At 44.7% G+C, this 17,454-nt stretch overlaps 1 protein-coding gene across 1 annotated transcript; it reads right to left on the bottom strand.

Annotated features, from left to right (window-relative positions):
- Nucleotides 1-328: 328 nt before the first annotated feature.
- atoh8 (atonal bHLH transcription factor 8) lies at nt 329-17,172 on the bottom strand. The gene is made up of 3 exons (XM_078223872.1): nt 16,293-17,172; nt 13,212-13,403; nt 329-1,262 (listed from the first exon to the last, which is right to left on the bottom strand). Exons 1-3 carry the CDS (start codon nt 16,893-16,895, stop codon nt 1,257-1,259), a joined length of 801 nt encoding a protein of 266 aa, XP_078079998.1. The 5' UTR covers nt 16,896-17,172; the 3' UTR covers nt 329-1,256.
- Between the last annotated feature and the right edge of the window lie 282 nt (nt 17,173-17,454).

Raw genomic sequence — 17,454 nt, 5'->3', positions numbered from 1 at the left:
CACACACCCCAGAAATACTCTCTTCCACCTTCTTCGGTCGGCAAAAAGATACAAAAGTCTGAGGCCACCGACTCAAGAACAGCTTCTTCCCTGCTGCCATCAGACTTTTGAATGGACCTACCATATATTAAACTGACATATCTTTACACCCTACCTGTGACTGCAACACTATATTCTGCACCCTCTCCTTTCCTTCTCTCCAATGTACTCTATGAACGGTATATTTTGTCTGTATAGCGCTCAAGAGAAATTTTCGCTGTATCCCAATACAGGTGACAATAATAAGTCAAATCAAATCAAAATCAATAATTGACTTCTCAATGATATCCAATGTCTCAAATACCTTTATAAACATTTGTACATTAATACTAATGATTAATATGACCCCACAATAACACAAAGGGCAGTGTGATTACAAAGATCATAAAGTGCATGTCGTATCAGTAGGCTTTCTGATTGTCTGACCACTTGTTTCTAAGGGGACAGGAGTCCCTGCTGCAATTTGCTATCAGCAGGAGTCCTTGCCAGCACACAATCAGAAAACAAGCTGAAAATACACATGAGATCACATGTGGGGTGGTCAGTCCTACAACCAACTGACCAAAAATACTGGAGTTTCGAAATAACTAGCGTTGTTAGCATTCGATTTAGCTTGGTTCATCAAATTTAACCAACTCTTTTACAACAAGTTATTCCGGATTTACAGTATCAAAAATATGCAATTAATCCTGGTACACAGATGATTGTTATAAACTCCTTTGAAGCGTTTTAAATTCTTGTTAATCTGCCACAGAAACACAATGCATTATATTGTACCCAGTGGGCCAACGTGTGTCGGTAGCTAATTTGGTTTGACTTTATTTCTCCTAATTTTAAAAACAAAACTATCGACGTTAAATTGCTCTGATGAAGAGATTCCTCTTTATTCTGTTATCCGCGCTGTCAGCGATGGCTCGAAATCAACATCTTCCTTCACCACAACGAAACGAGAAAGTGCCGAACAGATTGCACATCTAAAAACCTGACAGTTCTTGAAAAGCCGATGGTGTAATCGCAGGGAAAGTGGCTTCTTTTTTTGTTGCTCCCCCTAAAACGGTCGGCATCATTTCTTTTGGATCAACCTCTCCTCTGCGAAACATCTCCTGCAATCCTATATCTGGTCTTCAATTTCTCATACGTCTGCTTCCCCCTGTCAGTGTTGGCTAGACACCAGCTCACTGTGTGATGTTCCTGTGAAATGTCGCTCCTTCCCTGGATCATTCCTGAAACGGCAGAATGTAATTTATGATAGGAATTAGTAGCAGACCATGCGGAATAGGATGAGATTAATTAACCCATGGAGTACTGACTTTACTAGCAGCTGTTGGCAGTCGAATGTGTTTTGTGTTAGTGGCAGACTTAAAAGCAAAGTCGAGTTAGCTGAAAGCCATTGTAAACCCCATAAAAGATACATAGCTTCACTCCAGTTCAGTCAGCCAATAAATGCATGACCATTTAATCCTGAGTAATGAACTCAGGCATCTGAAATGAATTCAGGTTTTAACACACCAAGTTCAATTTTAACACTCAATTTTACCTTGCATCAAAATGGACCCCAGTGAGCTACAGCCTATGCATGCTGTTAGATTGCTTCACAAGCCACTTACTGGTTTGAGTTATAAGGAGAGGCTGGATGGACTGGGATTCTTTCCCCTGGGGCCTAGGAGACTTAAGGGTGATCTTATAGAGATCTATAAAATAATGAGGGGCATAGATCAGCTAGATAGTCAACATCTTTTCCCAAAGGTAGGGGAGTCTAAAACTAGAGGGCATCGGTTTAAGGTGAGAGTGGAGAGATACAAAAGGGTCCAGAGGGCCAATTTCTTTCCCACAGAAGGTGGTGAGTGTCTGGAACAGGCTGCCAGAGGTAGTAGTAGAGGCGGGTACAATTTTGTCTTTTAAGAAGCATTTAGACAGTTACATGGGGAAGATGGGTATAGAGGGATATGGGCCAAATGCGGGCAATTGGAGCTAGCTTAGTGGTTAAAATAAAAGGGCGGTATGGACAAGTTGGGCCCGTTTCCATGCTGTAAACCTCTATGATTCTACTCTATTACTGATTTTCTCAAATAAATAGCAAGAGTTAATAATTACAAGATATGTAACAGTATTAGTGCGCAAGGAGTATTAACGTCCACAAATAGAGCTCTGGAGATTGCTGCACCAATGTAGATTAGATACCCAATTTCCCGTGACGCCTTGTCTCCCAATCTCTGTGCTTAGGCAGAGAGAGGCTGGGCTTTCCAGACTGAGTGATGTGTACTAACCCCCGTGTTCAAGGTCCAAATTGAGACTGACATTGACAGGACCCTGACAACACGTTGTCTACTCTCCATTATCTCCTTAAAATTCAGACATGAAACACCACAATTAAGAAAAAAACTAAAGTGTAAGATCCTCGTAGTGTGAAGTTAGTGGATTTGCTGCTTCTGCAGGAAATCACATCCTTACATATGCTAACACATTACATATGGGCAGCATGGTGGCACAGTGGTTAGCACTGCTGCCTCATAGTGCCAGGGGCATGGGTTCAATTCCAGCCTCGGGTGACTGTGCGGAGTCTGCACGTTCTCCCCGTGTCTGCGTGTGTTTCCTCCGGGTGCTCCGGTTTAATCCCCCACACTCTAAAGATGTGCGGGTTAGGTGGATTGGCCATGATAAATTGCTCATCAGTATCAGAGGGATTATCTGGGTGATTACGGGAATTGGGCCTGGGTGGGATTGTAATTGGTGCGGGCTCGATGGGCTGAATGGTCTCCTTCTGTACTGTAGGGATTCTGTGAAGAAGACTAGCATGTGAGGCAGAGCGAGGAAAAGCTAATGATGGGGGAGAAAACAACAAAAGTGGAAAAGAATTGAATGGACATCGCATTTTATCACAATTTTCACATTCCAAAGCTCATCACATAAGATAAATTGCTTTTTCAGTGCAGTGATGGCTCTCGAGGAAGTGCAGCGAAGGTTTACCAGGCTGATTCCGGGGATGGCGGGACTGGTGTATTAGGAGGAATTGACTAGGTTAGGATTGTTTTCGCTGGAGTTCAGACGAATGAAAGGGGATCCCATTGAGACTTATAAAATTCTAACAGGACTAGACCGGGTAGATGCAGGGAGCAAGTTCCTGATGGTGGGGGAGTCCAGAACCGGGAATCACAGTCTGAGGATTCGGGGTAGACCATTTAGGACGGAGCTCAGGAGACATTTCTTCACCAAAAGAGTGGTGAGCCTGTGGAATTCATTACCACAGGAAGTAGTTGATGCCAAAACATTGAATGTATAACAGAGGCGGCTGGATATAGCACTTGGGGCGAATGGGATCAAAGGTTATGGGGAGAAAGTAAGATTAGGCTAGTGAGTTGGACGATCAGCCATGATCGTAATGAATGGCGGGGCAGGCTCAAAGGGCCAAATGGCCTCCTCCTGCTCTTATCTTCTATGTTTCTTATGTAGGCAGTTGTGCCCAAGACCAATAACCAGCTAATTTGATTTGAGAAACAGGCCGCCACATTGCAAGAGCACCCTTTGCTTTCTTCAGTAATGCCTTTGGATTTTGAACATCCACTTTGAGCCACAGACACATAGGGTTTCTCTCTGATGTATCCAAAGTGTTGTCCCAGCATTATGTTACGTGTTCAAGTCGGACTCCTCCCTTTGACTCGGTAATGAGAGTGCGACCCCCCCCACCCCCTCAACCAAGCTGATCCGCGTACAGTAACAAAAAGAAGCAGCTTCTTTTTCCAAAAAGAAATTATCACAACTATCTATGGATTGATTCCAGCTCATTGCAAACAATGGAATGTTATTCTATTCCAGTGCCAAAGCTTCTGCAAGGCAATCAAGAAGGGAGATATTTCGTCAACACATCTTTTTTTCCGAGAAATATAATCAAATTCTGATGTCAAACCTAGGTCAAAGAAAGTGAAGAGTTTTCCTCCCTATTTTTGTACCTCCCTGGGCACATAGTCCAATGAGCTCTGGTAGTCCTCCAGCCCATCACCCTTTCAAAGGCCCATCAAATGGCCTTTCTTCATGCATAAACTTAGACTGCATTGAGAGCATTAACAACCATGGATGGTATCACAGCCAAGCCTGATGTTATCCTCATCTGACATCCACTGAAACACTCATTTCCAGGAGGGTTTATTCAATAACAAGAATGCAAAAACATGTTCTGATTTTTCCCTCTCTTGCCATCACGGTTGGGTCACATGTTACACCCCAACATTTGGCTTGACATAGATCAATGATTAGAATTTGAAGGAATGGCCTTGTGGTATTATCGGTAGACAATTAATCCAGAAACTAATGTTCTGGGGACTTGGGTTAGAATCCTGCCACAGCAGATGGTGGAATTTGAATTCAATAAAAAAATACTTGGAATTAAGGATCTACTGATGACCAATGAAACCATTGTCGACTGTCAGAAAAACCCATCTGGTTCACTAATGTCCTTTAGGGAAGGAAATCTGCCATCCTCACCTGGTCTGGCCTACATGTGACTCCAGCAATGTGGTTGAGTCTCAACTGCCCTCAGGCAAATAGGGGCGGCAAGGTGGTACAGTGGTTAGCACTGCTGCCTCACAGCGCCAGGAACTCAGGTTCGATTCCCGGCTTGGGTCACTGTCTGTGTGGGGTTTGCACGCTCTCCCCGTGTCTGCGTGGGTTTCCTCCGGGTGCTCCGGTTTCTTCCCACATTCTGAAAGATGTGCTGGTTAGGTGCATTGACCCAAACAGGCGCCGGACTGTGGCAAGTAGGGAATTTCACAGTAACTTCATTGCAGTGTTAATGTAAGCCTACTTGTGACTAATAAATAAACTTTAGGGATGGGCAATAAATGCTGGCCAGCCAGTGATGCCCATGTCCCAAAAATGAACATAAAAATATATTTTCAATGCACTTCTGGAGCAATATTCTACTGAAGATGCTGATGTATTAGGGATGGACATTAAATGCTGGCCTAGCCAATGACGTCATATGTAAATCATGTTTCTAAATCATTAATAATTAAATCCATTTCACCAGCAATCACGATACAATAGTACTTTACGCTTGCTGAGTGATCAGGTCATTTGTTCCAGACTAAACATGTAATTCTTTCTTAAATGAGATATTTGTCATCCAATACTCTACGACATACTCAGTCCCAACTATTTATTTTGTAATTATAAATCCTCTGATTTGTTTTGAAAGAAAAAGGAATTTAGAATGGACAAATTGTGGTTGGATGCAATTTTTTAGTGGAAGGAAAATTAAAATATCAGTCGTGAAAAGGTTTAGCATTTTAAACAATGACACCAAGATTGGTGGAGTAGTGGATGAGGTGGAGGGCTGTTGTAGGCTGCAAAGAGACATAGATAGGATGCAGAGCTGGGCCGAAAAATGACAAATGGAGTTTAACTCTGATAAATGTGAGGTGATTCATTTTGGTAGGACGAATTTAAATGTGGATTACAGGGTCAAAGGTAGGGTTCTGAAGACTGTGGAGGAACAGAGAGATCTTGGGGTCCATATCCACAGATCTCTAAAGGTTGCCACTCAAGTGGATAGGTCTGTGAAGAAGGCCTATAGTGTGTTAGCTTTTATTAACAAGGGGTTGGAGTTTAAGAGCCGTGGGGTTATGCTGCAACTGTACAGGACCTTGGTGAGACCACATTTGGAATATTGTGTGCAGTTCTGGTCACCTCACTATAAGAAGGATGTGGAAGCGCTGGAAAGAGTGCAGAGGAGATTTACCAGGATGCTGCCTGGTTTGGAGGGTAGGTCTTATGAGGAAAGGTTGAGGGAGCTAGGGCTGTTCTCTCTGGAGCGGAGGAGGCTGAGGGGAGACTTAATAGAGGTTTATAAAATGATGAAGGGGATAGATAGAGTGAACGTTCAAAGACTATTTCCTCGGGTGGAAAGGGGGCATAACTATAGGGTTCGTGGTGGGAGATACAGGAAGGATATCAGAAGTAGGTTCTTTACGCAGAGAGTGGTTGGGGTGTGGAATGGACTGCCTGCAGTGATAGTGGAGTCAGACACTTTAGGAACATTTAAGCGGTTATTGGATAGGCACATGGAGCACACCAGAATGATAGGGAGTGGGATAGCTTGATCTTGGTTTCAGATAAAACTCGGCACAACATCGTGGGCCGAAGGGCCTGTTCTGTGCTGTACTGTTCTATGTTCTAAACAAAGCTGGACCAGGGGAAAGTTACTGTCAGATGAGACATAATTAAGCCCTGGCTGCCCAGCCAGGGGAGGCAGTGTCATAGTGGTACTGTCACTGGGCTAGTAGCCCAGAGACTGCTCTGGGGACCCGGGTTTGAATCCCGCCACGGCAGAAGGTGGAATTTGAATTCAATAAAAAATATCTGAAATTAAGAATCTACTGGTGACCATGAAACCATTGTTGATTGTTGGAAAAACCCATCTGGGTTCACTAATATCCTATAGGGAAGGAAATCTGCCGTTCTTACCTGGTCTGGCCTACATGTGACTCCAGACCCACAGCAATGTGATTGACTCTAAAATGGGCAAGGAAGTCATTCAAGGGCAGTTTAGGATGGATAAGAACTGTTGGCCCAGCCAGTGATACCCACATCCCACAAATGAATTTATAAAAATGTTATAATCTATTGAAAGAATCTTGGCCAACATTTGTCCTGAAATGAATGCTAACAAGTATAACATTTAAAAAAATATCATTCCCAGGATATGGATGTTGCTGGAAAAGCCAGGATGCATTGCTCCTAATCTCCTGTAGAAGGTTATGGAAAGCCTTCTTCTCAAACAAGTGCAATCTGTAAAATAAAAAGTACTTTGGGCGAATGGGATCAAAGGTTATGGGGAGAAAGCAGGATTAGGCCATTGAGTTGGTTCCAAAAGAGAAAATGCTGGAAAATCTCAGCAGGTCTGGCAGCATCTGTGAGGAGAGAAAATGGCTGACGTTTCGAGTCCAGATGACCCTTTCTGGACTCGAAACACCAGCCCTTTTCTCTCCTTACAGATGCTGCCAGACCTGCTGAGATTTTCCAGCATTTTCTCTTTTGGATTCAGATTCCAGCATCCTCAGTAATTTGCTTTCATTGAGTTGGATGATCCGCCATAATCGTAATGAATGGCGGAGCAGGCTTGAAGGGTCAAAAGGCCTCCTCCTGCTCCTATCTTCTGTGTTTCTATGTAAGGGTGCTCTCATGTTAACTTGGCATTCATCTCTAGATTGTCAAATGTTGCTGGAGCAGAATCACAGCAGTGTTTATCTACATAGCAGCAATCACTCAGCAACAATAAATAATTTATCATGTGAAGCATTTTAGATCATGATACTAAATAATTACTAATTCCTTCTTTCTTATGCGGTTGGTGATTTAAAAAAACCACTAACCTTAAAAGCATTAATGTGGCACAGTGTTTATGGGATTGGAAAATCTTATGGTAACACACAGCAAGGCAAAATGGATTGCATGGCAATGCCTCACATGTTACTTGCATGTGAGCCAATGAAATGGATTTTATCTTTGATGCCAGGGCAATAAGCATTGTCTGGACAGAGTCCAGAGAGGAAAGTCTTGTGGGAAGGATTGCAGACTGGTAACAGAAGCTGATGGATTTTCATTCTATTTCATCAAAGGAAAGATCCAGAGGATTTTTAAAGGGGCCCTCGAAAATCCCAGTCCAACTTTCTTCCTGGTGCTCTGTCCAAGAGGTGCTTAGCAGCCAGATGAAAATCTATCCCAACATCTCCACAGTGGACATCAATGCTACCCTAACCCCTAATCACTCGGGAATTGGAATTACAGCTCTCAGAATGATTTTACCATCTTTTCAACAGGCTTTCAATTTCTCCTTTGCTATTCGTATTGGACCTTGAACTCCCGACTCGCTGTGGGGGAGAACCCCAGGGGTTTTCAAAAGCAATCTGTACTGACACTAAAATCCTTGGACTTGAACAATAAACTTCAACCACACCTGAGAGAAGAGAAGTTGCATGGTTGGAGTTGGGATGGTGTGTTTCATAGAATCATAGAATCCCTGCAGTGCAGAATGAGGCCTTTCGGCCCATCAGGTCTGCACCAACTCTCCAAAAGAGCATCATATCCAGGCTCACCCCTCTGCCCTATCCTGTAACCCCGCACATTTACCATGGTTAATCCCCTAACCTACACATCTTAAGACCATAAAGACCATAAAACATAGGAGCAGAATTAGGCCACTCGGCCCATCGAGTTTGCTCCACCATTCAATCATGGCTGATATTTTTCTCATCCCCATTCTCCTGCCTTTTCCCCATAACCCCTGACCCCGTTATTAATCAAGAAACTTTGGACACTAGGCGACAATTTATCATGGACCATCCATCTAATCTGCACATCTTTGGACTGTGGGAGGAAACCAGAGCACGCGGAGGAAATGCACGCAGACGCGGGGAGAATGTGCAGACTCCACACAGACAGTGACCCAAGCTGGGGATTGAACCTGGGTCCCTGGTGCTTTGAGGCAGCAGTGCTAACCACTGTGCCGCCCGCTTCCACCACAGGTCACATCTATTTTTAAAAACATGATAGCTGAGATAACTAATGTGATGGTAATAATGTGCAAACCACACCACATATCAAAAACCCACACTGCAGCTGTTGGCCATGCTGACACTGTTGTTGGAAAGCTCTCTCCGAACAGGCTGGCTCCTGCCACAGCTTTGCCAATGAATGAGCCTGACTCAAAATTCCCTACTGGATTTCGTCGGCAATTCTTGGTCTGGTGGGGCCGCCTGGCTCCTTAACAAAGGTTCCCAGTTAGTAAGTGGCCCAGGTGCACATTTTGTATAAAATGCCTTCCCCTTGTTATTATTTAAACATAACCATAAAGGATCTGACAGGATCAGGGCTTTCCTCTCAAAATGGGGTTGGGATTGCGATTCTGGAATAGCAACTGGAATCAATTCCAATAATCGATCTGATTGTGGTGTGATTCCAGGGGAAAAACTTTAGAGGAATATAGCCTGAATTGTTTGGAGACTATGTTGTTTCCAGTTGCTCCATCTATTCCAATATAGAAATTCCAGATATTTGAAAATAAAATCAATAAATAGTTGGAGTATACTGTTTAGGTCAGTGTGGATAATTGGATATCTCGTTCAAAGAACCAGTACAGAATGATGGGCCAAGTCACCTCTTTCTGTGCTGAAAGATATGGCGGCATGGTGGCACAATGGTTAGTTTAAAGTTTATTTATTAGTGTCACAAGTAGGCTTACATTAATACTGCAATGAAATTACTGTGAAATTCCCCTAGTCACCACACTCTGCCGCTTGTTCGGGTACACTGATGGAGAATTTAGCATGGCCAATGCACCTAACCAGCATGCCCTTTGGACTGTGAGAGGAAACCGGAGCATCCGGAGGAAACCCGTGCAGACATGGGGAGGACGTGCAGACTCCGCGCAGACAGTAACTCAAGCCAGGAATCAAACCTGGGTCCCTGGCTCTGAGGCAGCAGTGCTAACCACTGTGCCACTGTACCATCCTTGCTAACCTACATTGTTTTCCAGTCTGGTAATGCCCCACTAAGCACGTGTGGGTTGGTTGGTTTAGCTCAGTTGGTTGGACAGTTGGTTCGTGATGTGGAGTGACGTCATCAGCGTGGGTTCAATTCCCAAACCGGTTGAGGTTATTCATGAAGGCCCCACCTTCTCAACCTGGCCTTCTTCTGCACTGTAGGGATTCTCTAATTCCATGGCTATGTAGTTTGGGCAGTCCAGCTGAAGAGGGAATTGGACATTGCCGAGCCAGGTTGGGGATATCCTTCAGAAATTCAAAAGTGGAGGGGGCCAACGGTGGTAGGCCCCTCGAACAAAGGGGAAGCCCTTTCAGAGGAATCCTTTGTGTCATGGGTGAAGGTTAGCATGCCCGCTGCCACATCATTAAGTACATTGCTTCTGGCTGTGTAGAACCACACGCTTGTTGCCGGGAAGTCATCTCCAGTGGTTTCTGCACATATTGTGGGTCTGCTCCAACTGCAACAAAGTCCACGCACTGCAGAAAAATGCTCCTTATTGGGCATTAATCACCTTAATTGCTCACAAACCCTGTAAAAGTTCCTTGGTGACAACAATATGCCAGGGAACTATCCCAACATAGGTCAGTCTTCCTTTCCTTGGGCCCCTGCCTTCAACCTCATTAATTTCTGAAGAAATGAGATTCCACACTTGAAATTTAATTTTCAGGGTCAGGCAGGTTGTTTAGTAGCAATTATCACTTCCTGTGTTAAAAATTAGGGATTAGAAAGAGCAGCTGGGTGTCCTCAGGCTGGCATGAACAAGATGGGCTGAATGGCTTCCTTCTGTGCTATAACTTTTCGGTGGTTCTATGGCTCCTGAATGCATCAGCCCTGACTTTTGTTGGTGGCTTCAGTGGGAAATAAGTGACTAAGAACCTCAAACTCATACTTTTACAATGATTTCAGTTTCAGGATTATCAGGGGGGCCTGGTAAACCATACACTGTGAAGGTGCCTCCGACCGCGACTTCCCACTTCCCTGTTTAACAGTTCGCGTGCGGGTGCCAGAAGTTGCTGTCAGAACGCCATTAGCCTCACTATTATTATCTGGGCCCTCATCTTAGGTTAGGTGGATTGGGATAAGGCTAAATTGCCCCTTAGTGTCAGGAGGATTAGCAGGGTAAATATGTGGGGTTTAGGGCCTGGGTGGGATTGTTGTTGGTGCAGGCTTGATGGGCCAAATGGCCTCCTTCTGCACTGTAGAGATTCTATGATCTCCTCAGACAGTTTTGTATTGGATCATCACAATAGTGTCTAACAGCATTGTGGGTGTACCTACACCACATGGACTGCAGCGGTTCAAAACAGCAGCTCAGCACCAACTTAGAATACCTACACTGCAGAAGGTGGCCATTTGGCCCATTGAGCCTGCAACAATTCCATCCTGGCCCCACCCATGCAACCCCACACATTTACCCTACTAATCCCCCTGACATCCCCTAATTCTAAGGAGCATGGCCAATCAACCCTAACCTGCACATTTTTGGACAGTGGGAGGAAACCGGAGCACCCGGAGGAAACCCACATGGGGAGAACGTGCAAACTCCACACAGCCAGTGACCCAAGCTGAGAATCGAACCCTGGTCCCTGGTGCTGTGAGGCAGCAGTGCTAACCATTGTGCCACAGTGCTGCCCACCTTCTCGAGGGCAAACAGGGACGAGCAATAAATGCTGGCCTAGCCAGATAAGCCCTTGAATGATTTTTTTAAAAGAAATCTCCCTGGAGGAGTGAGTGCCTTGGGATATTTGACCACTTTTAAGGGTGCTACAGAAATGCAAGTTGTTTTTGAGAGTGTGGACAATCCTGCCCTTGTTGTCAGTCCAGTTGGTAGCCTGAATTGAGGATTGTATGTACCACACTTGTGTAGAGCCCTCCAACTCTTAGGCAGTCGAAACATAATACAGCTTACTGGCAAATCTGCAGCCGATCTAAAATTTTCGTTCCAATATAACCGCAATGTTATTAATATGGGGGGGGGAGGGAGGGGGGGGGGTAGAATTATGATGCTTTAATTAGCGCTGGAAAACAGAGTATCTTCAAAATGCTGTTCTGCATCTGAGACGTAATGTGTTGCATCTGTTTGTTTTTTTGGATAAAAAAGCTAATTGTTGCATTAAACAAAGCTCTGAGACAGAACAACATTTTAGAAATCAAAATGAGAGGAATAATCCAATGATAAACATTCACACATGGCCGGTTTGGAAGGAATGGGGGGGGGGGGGGCGGTATTTCCTAATAAATTGAACACAAGTAAATTTTCAACAAAAAAATAAATAAAAAGCAATAGCGACTTTTAAAACTGTAAAAAAAATATTCATAACATTATGTGTTTCCGTCTCTCTCTCTTTCTGCTCACATGAAACAGCTGCAAGTCAGTGTATCCTCGGGAGCTACTCAGAGAGCAGCTATTAAAAAGTCTTTCTGGAACAGATGTCCAGCCGAGCGCTGGGGAATGTGCCAAAAGCTTCGTGTGACTGAGTGTTTCTTCCCCAAATCGCGTGCCTTTCCTCTGCCCTCTGCCCCAAGTGGCGCCAGCTCTGCTTCCCACACCAGCAGCTGAACATCTGGAGTCTGGGGCTGCACAAACACCAAACACTCCCGAAAACCATCCTCTCCATTCATCCACTCCACAAACAACACGGTGGCAGGATCAGCGGCGTGATTTATTAGAGGCAACTATCGGAGCTTGGAAAGTACAAGAATGCCGAGGGAAGTTCAGTTGGAGTTGAAAAAAAACTCCCCATTGTCAGAGAGTGGGAATGAAAGTCTGGATCACTTTAAGTTTAATTGCTGCAAGTTCACTTTCTATATTAATAAAAAGATTTACTGCTAAAAAAAATGTCCTAAATGCAAACAACGTATTGCCCAATTTATTATTGCAATTTTTTGTTTTAAATTAAGAGGTGAATCGAATTAAACGGATGTGTGCATCGCCTGTATGATGGATTTTGGAAGTATCAAAAGTGGGAATGAAAGTCTGGGTTACTTTGGTTTAATTGTTGCAAGTTCACTTTCTACTTTAAAAAAAGATTTACTGCTTTAAAAATTGTACTAAATGTAGACAATGTATCGCCAATTTATTATTATAAGTGTCTGTTTTAAATTGAGAGGTAAATCTGAATTAAACGGTTGTGTGCGCATCGCCAGTGTGATGGATTTTGGAAGTAAATACCTATTCTACCCGATAGGGTCAGTAACCTTGTCGCAACCTCCAGCCCTCACCACCCCCCCCCCCCACCCCCCAACAACCCCCGCAAGCCTTCTCAGTTCAAATGCAAACACATGACTGCACACTTCTGTAATGTTTCACTTCACCAGAACTCTGTAAAAGGCCAGAGCAGCTCATGTCGAAATCCAGCGTGGAGACAGATAAAACAGGGAAACGACAACACTTAAGAGGGAGAGGGGACGAGAGAGAAGGGGTAAAGTGAACCCAGAATCCTGTCTCTGACTCCATAGGGGGGAGAGGGGGGTGGCAATTTAAGCCAGGGAGGCATCAAACAAGAAAGTTGCAACCTCATCTCATTCAAGCAGCGTGTCTGTGTCAGTGGGAGGGAGGGATTTTTTTTTGCCGGGGGAGGGGGGTTGTGGTGGGGAAGTGTCTGTCTCCTGTTTTGAAGTGACTGGCAGCTCACCTTTCTCTTTTTTGACCGGCCCTCTGCCTGCAGTGTCTTGGTGCATTGCTCCACACACTCAGAGAAGCTCATGTTGCTGTGATCGGAGCTGTAATCGAGGTCGGCTAGCCTGGCCAAGGACAGGATGTAATTACACGCTATCCTCAGGATGGCCAACTTCGACAGCTTCTGTCCGTAGGAATAGCAAGGAACCTGCGGGGAGAGGCACCCAGAGTCACTGAAGGGGAAATTCTAGATGCATAAGTCTTGACACGGCATGCACACATACTTAAAATACATAGATACATAACCCACACACACACCCATGTAGAAATCCAGGGACAGTGATATATAAACACAAACATGTAGAAATCCTGGGGCAGTAATATATAAACATACATACACACACACTGGATAACTGGGTTTACATGTTGCAAAAGAGTTTTTGAGACAGCATTATATCCCCAAACACTGGTCCCTTTCTGAGAAGCGGATGAATGTGTTTTGGCACACAGCTGGGGTGGCTTCACTCTATAAAGTCTACTTGGTCACGCGTCCCCATGCCAAGGTTCAGTTCGGTTATATTGACAATTTGTGATAAGGTCCGGCCAAGCTCCTGGCGCTAATGGTTTTGTGGAAATAAAACAACACGTGCGATAAAGCCCGGGCTCCCGTCCAATCTCCCAATCGGCAGTGTTGCACCTCATTATGAACTCAGTTTGTGTGAGTTTTGTGTAATCTGTGCAGTGAGCTCTCCCTCTCAGAGTATTTATAAACATGGACACACAAACTCAGCCACCGCCAGCTCGCTTCATTATCTAACTCCCAGGGCCAACTTCAGCAGATCATGTGAAACGTACGTGTCCCCCGCGCACCCACCCCCAAACTAGTTACCACTTCAATCATGTTGAGTATATCCCAAAGTCCCCGGTAGCAACTTCATCAGTGTAGCAAGGCTGGCTAACTGTTGTACCCAGTTTGAGCTAACCCAACCAGGAGTCTGTAAATGCAGCTATAAATGTGTTCCAAGTGTTAACAAGCAATGGCAGACTTGGTATTAAAGGGACCATTCTGTATTGTTCTGGGGAATTGGATCATAGTGTGAAGGAATTTCTTTGTGTGTGTGAGTGAGTGTGTGTCTGGATGTGTGTGTGTTTGTGAATGTGTGTGTGTTTGTGTGTCAATATGTGCGTGTGTGTGAGAGTGTGTATTTGTATGGACGAATGTGTTTGAGTGTATGTGTGTTTGTGTATGTGAAAGAATGTGTGTATATGTGAGAGAATGTGTGTGCATGTTTGTATGAGAGAGAATGTGTGTATGTGGGAATGTGTATATGTGTGAGAGAATGTGTGTGAGACAATGTATGTGAATATGTGTGAGAGAGAATGCATGTGTGGGTGTGTATATGTGTGTGTGTGTGAAAGTGAATGTGAGAATGTGTGTGTATGCGTGTGAGCGTGTAAGTGTGAGAGCGAATGTGAGTGTGAGAGAGAATGTGTGTATCTGTGTGAGTGAATGTGAGAATGTGTGTGTGCAAGTGTGTGAGAGAGACAATGTGTGTGTGTGTGTATGTGTGAGTGAATGTGAGAATGTGTGAGTGTGTGTGTGTGAGAGAAAAGGTGAGAATGTGCGTGTGTATATGTTCATGAGAGTGCATCTGAGTGTGTGTGTATGTGTGTGAGTGAGAATGTGTGTGTGTGTGAATGTGTGTACCACTGTATCTGGTAAAGTGTTTTGGGAACCACAATAACTGTATCATTTTCGCTCCATCCTATGGAGAATGGGTGATAGATAGTGTGGTTACTGTAAAAGTGCCTTGTGTATCCATTTACACTCAGACTGATTCGAGCACTTGTCTCTGGATATTAATTTTGCGATCATAAGGCTATAACTCCAGAAGGTCACAACTCCACTCATTGTAATCAATATTTACATGGAGATAAGATTAACTATTAACACTGAGCATGTTTTATTTATAGCTTTGCGGAATAACTAACAGCTTCTGACAATTTCTCTCCTTCTACATTTTATTTAGCAGATGAGTGATTTCTATACCATAATGTGACTCTCCGAGTGCTGTGGAATGGGGGTATAGGGAGAGAGTGACAGATTGTCCTGTCCCAGTTTAAACTGTTTTTGATTTGATTTGATTTATTATTGTCACATGTATAGTGAAAAGTATTGTTTCTTGTGCCCTATACAGCCAAAGCATACCGTTCATAGAGTACATAGGGGAGAAGGAAAGGAGAATGTAGTGTTAGTTACTTTGATTTGATTTATTATTGTCACATGTGCAGTGAAAAGTATTGTTTCTTGTGCACTATATAGACAAAGCATACCATTCATAGAGTACATGGGGAGAAGGAAAGGAGAGGGTGCAGAATATAGTGTTACAGTGCATGCTTTGCAGACAAAGCATACTGTTCATAGAATACATGGGGGAGAAGGAAAAGAGAGGGTACAGAATGTAGTGTTACAGTTACTTTGATTTGATTTATTATTGTCATATGTGCAGTGAAAAGTTATTGTTTCTTGCGCGCTATATAAAGCATACCATTCATAGAGTACATGAGGGAGAAGGAAAGGAGAGGGTGCAGAATATAGTGTTACAGTGCATGCTTTGCAGACAGAGCATACTGTTCATAGAGTACATAGGGGAGAAGGAAAGGAGAGGGTACAGAATGTAGTGTTACAGTTACTTTGATTTGATTTATTATTGCCACATGTATAGTGAAAAGTATTGTTTCTTGTGCTCTATACAGACAAAGCATACCGTTCATAGAGTACATAGGGGAGGAGGAAAGGAAAGGGTGCAGATTATAGTGTTACAGTTACTTTGATTTGGTTTATTATTGCCACATGTGTAGTGAAAAGTATTGTTTCTTGTGCCCTATACAGATAAAGCATACCGTTCATAGAGTACATAGGGGAAGAGGAAAGGAAAGGGTGCAGATTATAGTGTTACAGTTACTTTGATTTGGTTTATTATTGCCACATGTATAGTGAAAAGTATTGTTTCTTGTGCCCTATACAGGCAAAGCATACCGTTCATAGAGTACATAGGGGAGGAGGAAAGGGGAGGGTGCAGTGTTAGTTACCTACCTGTTTCCTCAGAGCTTCGAAGGCTGCACTGATGGTGTGGACCCTGGTCCTTTCCCTGGCGTTCGCGAGCAGCCTCCTGGTCTGCTGGATGGCTTTGATCTCGGTGGAGACGCTGGGGGTGTCCGCCGGCCGCTTCCTGGGCACTGGGCTGTAAGCCGCCGGCGAGATGGTGGAGAAAGAGCCGTCCGAGGAGCGCTGGCACAGCACGATGCGGGGCCGGAGGCTGGGCTGCTCGCCCGGCGCCCGGGGCTCCTCGGCTGGGGACGGGGCAGGGAGAGGGAATTTCCCCCTGGCCGACGCTGCGGGCTGGGGGCTGGGGAGCTCCTGCTGCCCTCCCCCGGCAAGCCGGCTCACAGCCACGGGCTGGGGGCTGTTGCCGGAGCTGCTGCCTGCCGCTGCCGCTGCGGGCTGCCTCTCACTCAGGCGGGCGATCAGAGGGTCCGCCTGCCTCTCCTCCTCACCCAAGCAAACTTTCTCCAATATCCCGCGGTGCCTGATCACATCCCGGTCCCTGCGTTTCAACCTCTTGATTGTACCCATCCCCTTGACACACAGCTTCTTCCACTCGGCTTCATTCAGGCTCTCCGAGCTCCTCATTATCATCAAGATTTTTATATTTGAATATTCTGCCCAGAGTGTTTCAGCCCCTTACCACTGTGTGTGTGTGTGTGTGTGTGAGTGTTAACCCTCCTCTCGGCAGCTATAGCAACCGCTCTGTAGCAATGCCTCTAGTGATGTGAGAATGTCATCTCAAGTCATTGCTCTCTGCCTTGCCAACAATTTTTTTTTCACCAGCCGCACTCGGCAGTCCCATCTGTGTTTGTTTAGCTTCAGCTTACACAGAAGCCCGTGTTAAGATAGATCAGTCATCGCGGTGCCTGTGAAAGGGGGGGGGGGGGGGGGGGTAGGGGGGTGGGGGAGAGACTGCAAAACCCTGACAGTAAAGGCACCAGCACAGCAGCACGACCAGGGAACCTGTCCCACACCATCAAGGTCCAATTGCAAAATGTTCCAGATAAAAGTGTACAGACCCACCCAGACCACAGAACATTAAGGTTCCCCCCTCCTCTTCCATGGGATGTGATAATTTGATTTTTGATTTGATTTGATTTATTATTGTCACATATATTGATATACAGCACAAAGTGTTGTTTCTTGTGCG

Source organism: Mustelus asterias, chromosome 1 (genome assembly GCF_964213995.1).
Source record: "Mustelus asterias chromosome 1, sMusAst1.hap1.1, whole genome shotgun sequence".
Lineage (NCBI taxonomy): Eukaryota > Metazoa > Chordata > Chondrichthyes > Carcharhiniformes > Triakidae > Mustelus > Mustelus asterias.
This window is presented reverse-complemented; position numbering and strand designations above follow the sequence as displayed.

Excerpts from the sequence above, each read along its gene's own strand:
- atoh8 (XM_078223872.1), bottom strand. The coding sequence starts at position 16,895 with ATGATAATGAGGAGCTCGGAGAGCCTGAATGAAGCCGAGTGGAAGAAG. Across the intron at positions 13,404-16,292 it reads TCGAAGCTCTGAGGAAACAG|GTTCCTTGCTATTCCTACGG; the intron begins GTAGGTAACTAA and ends CTCTCCCCGCAG.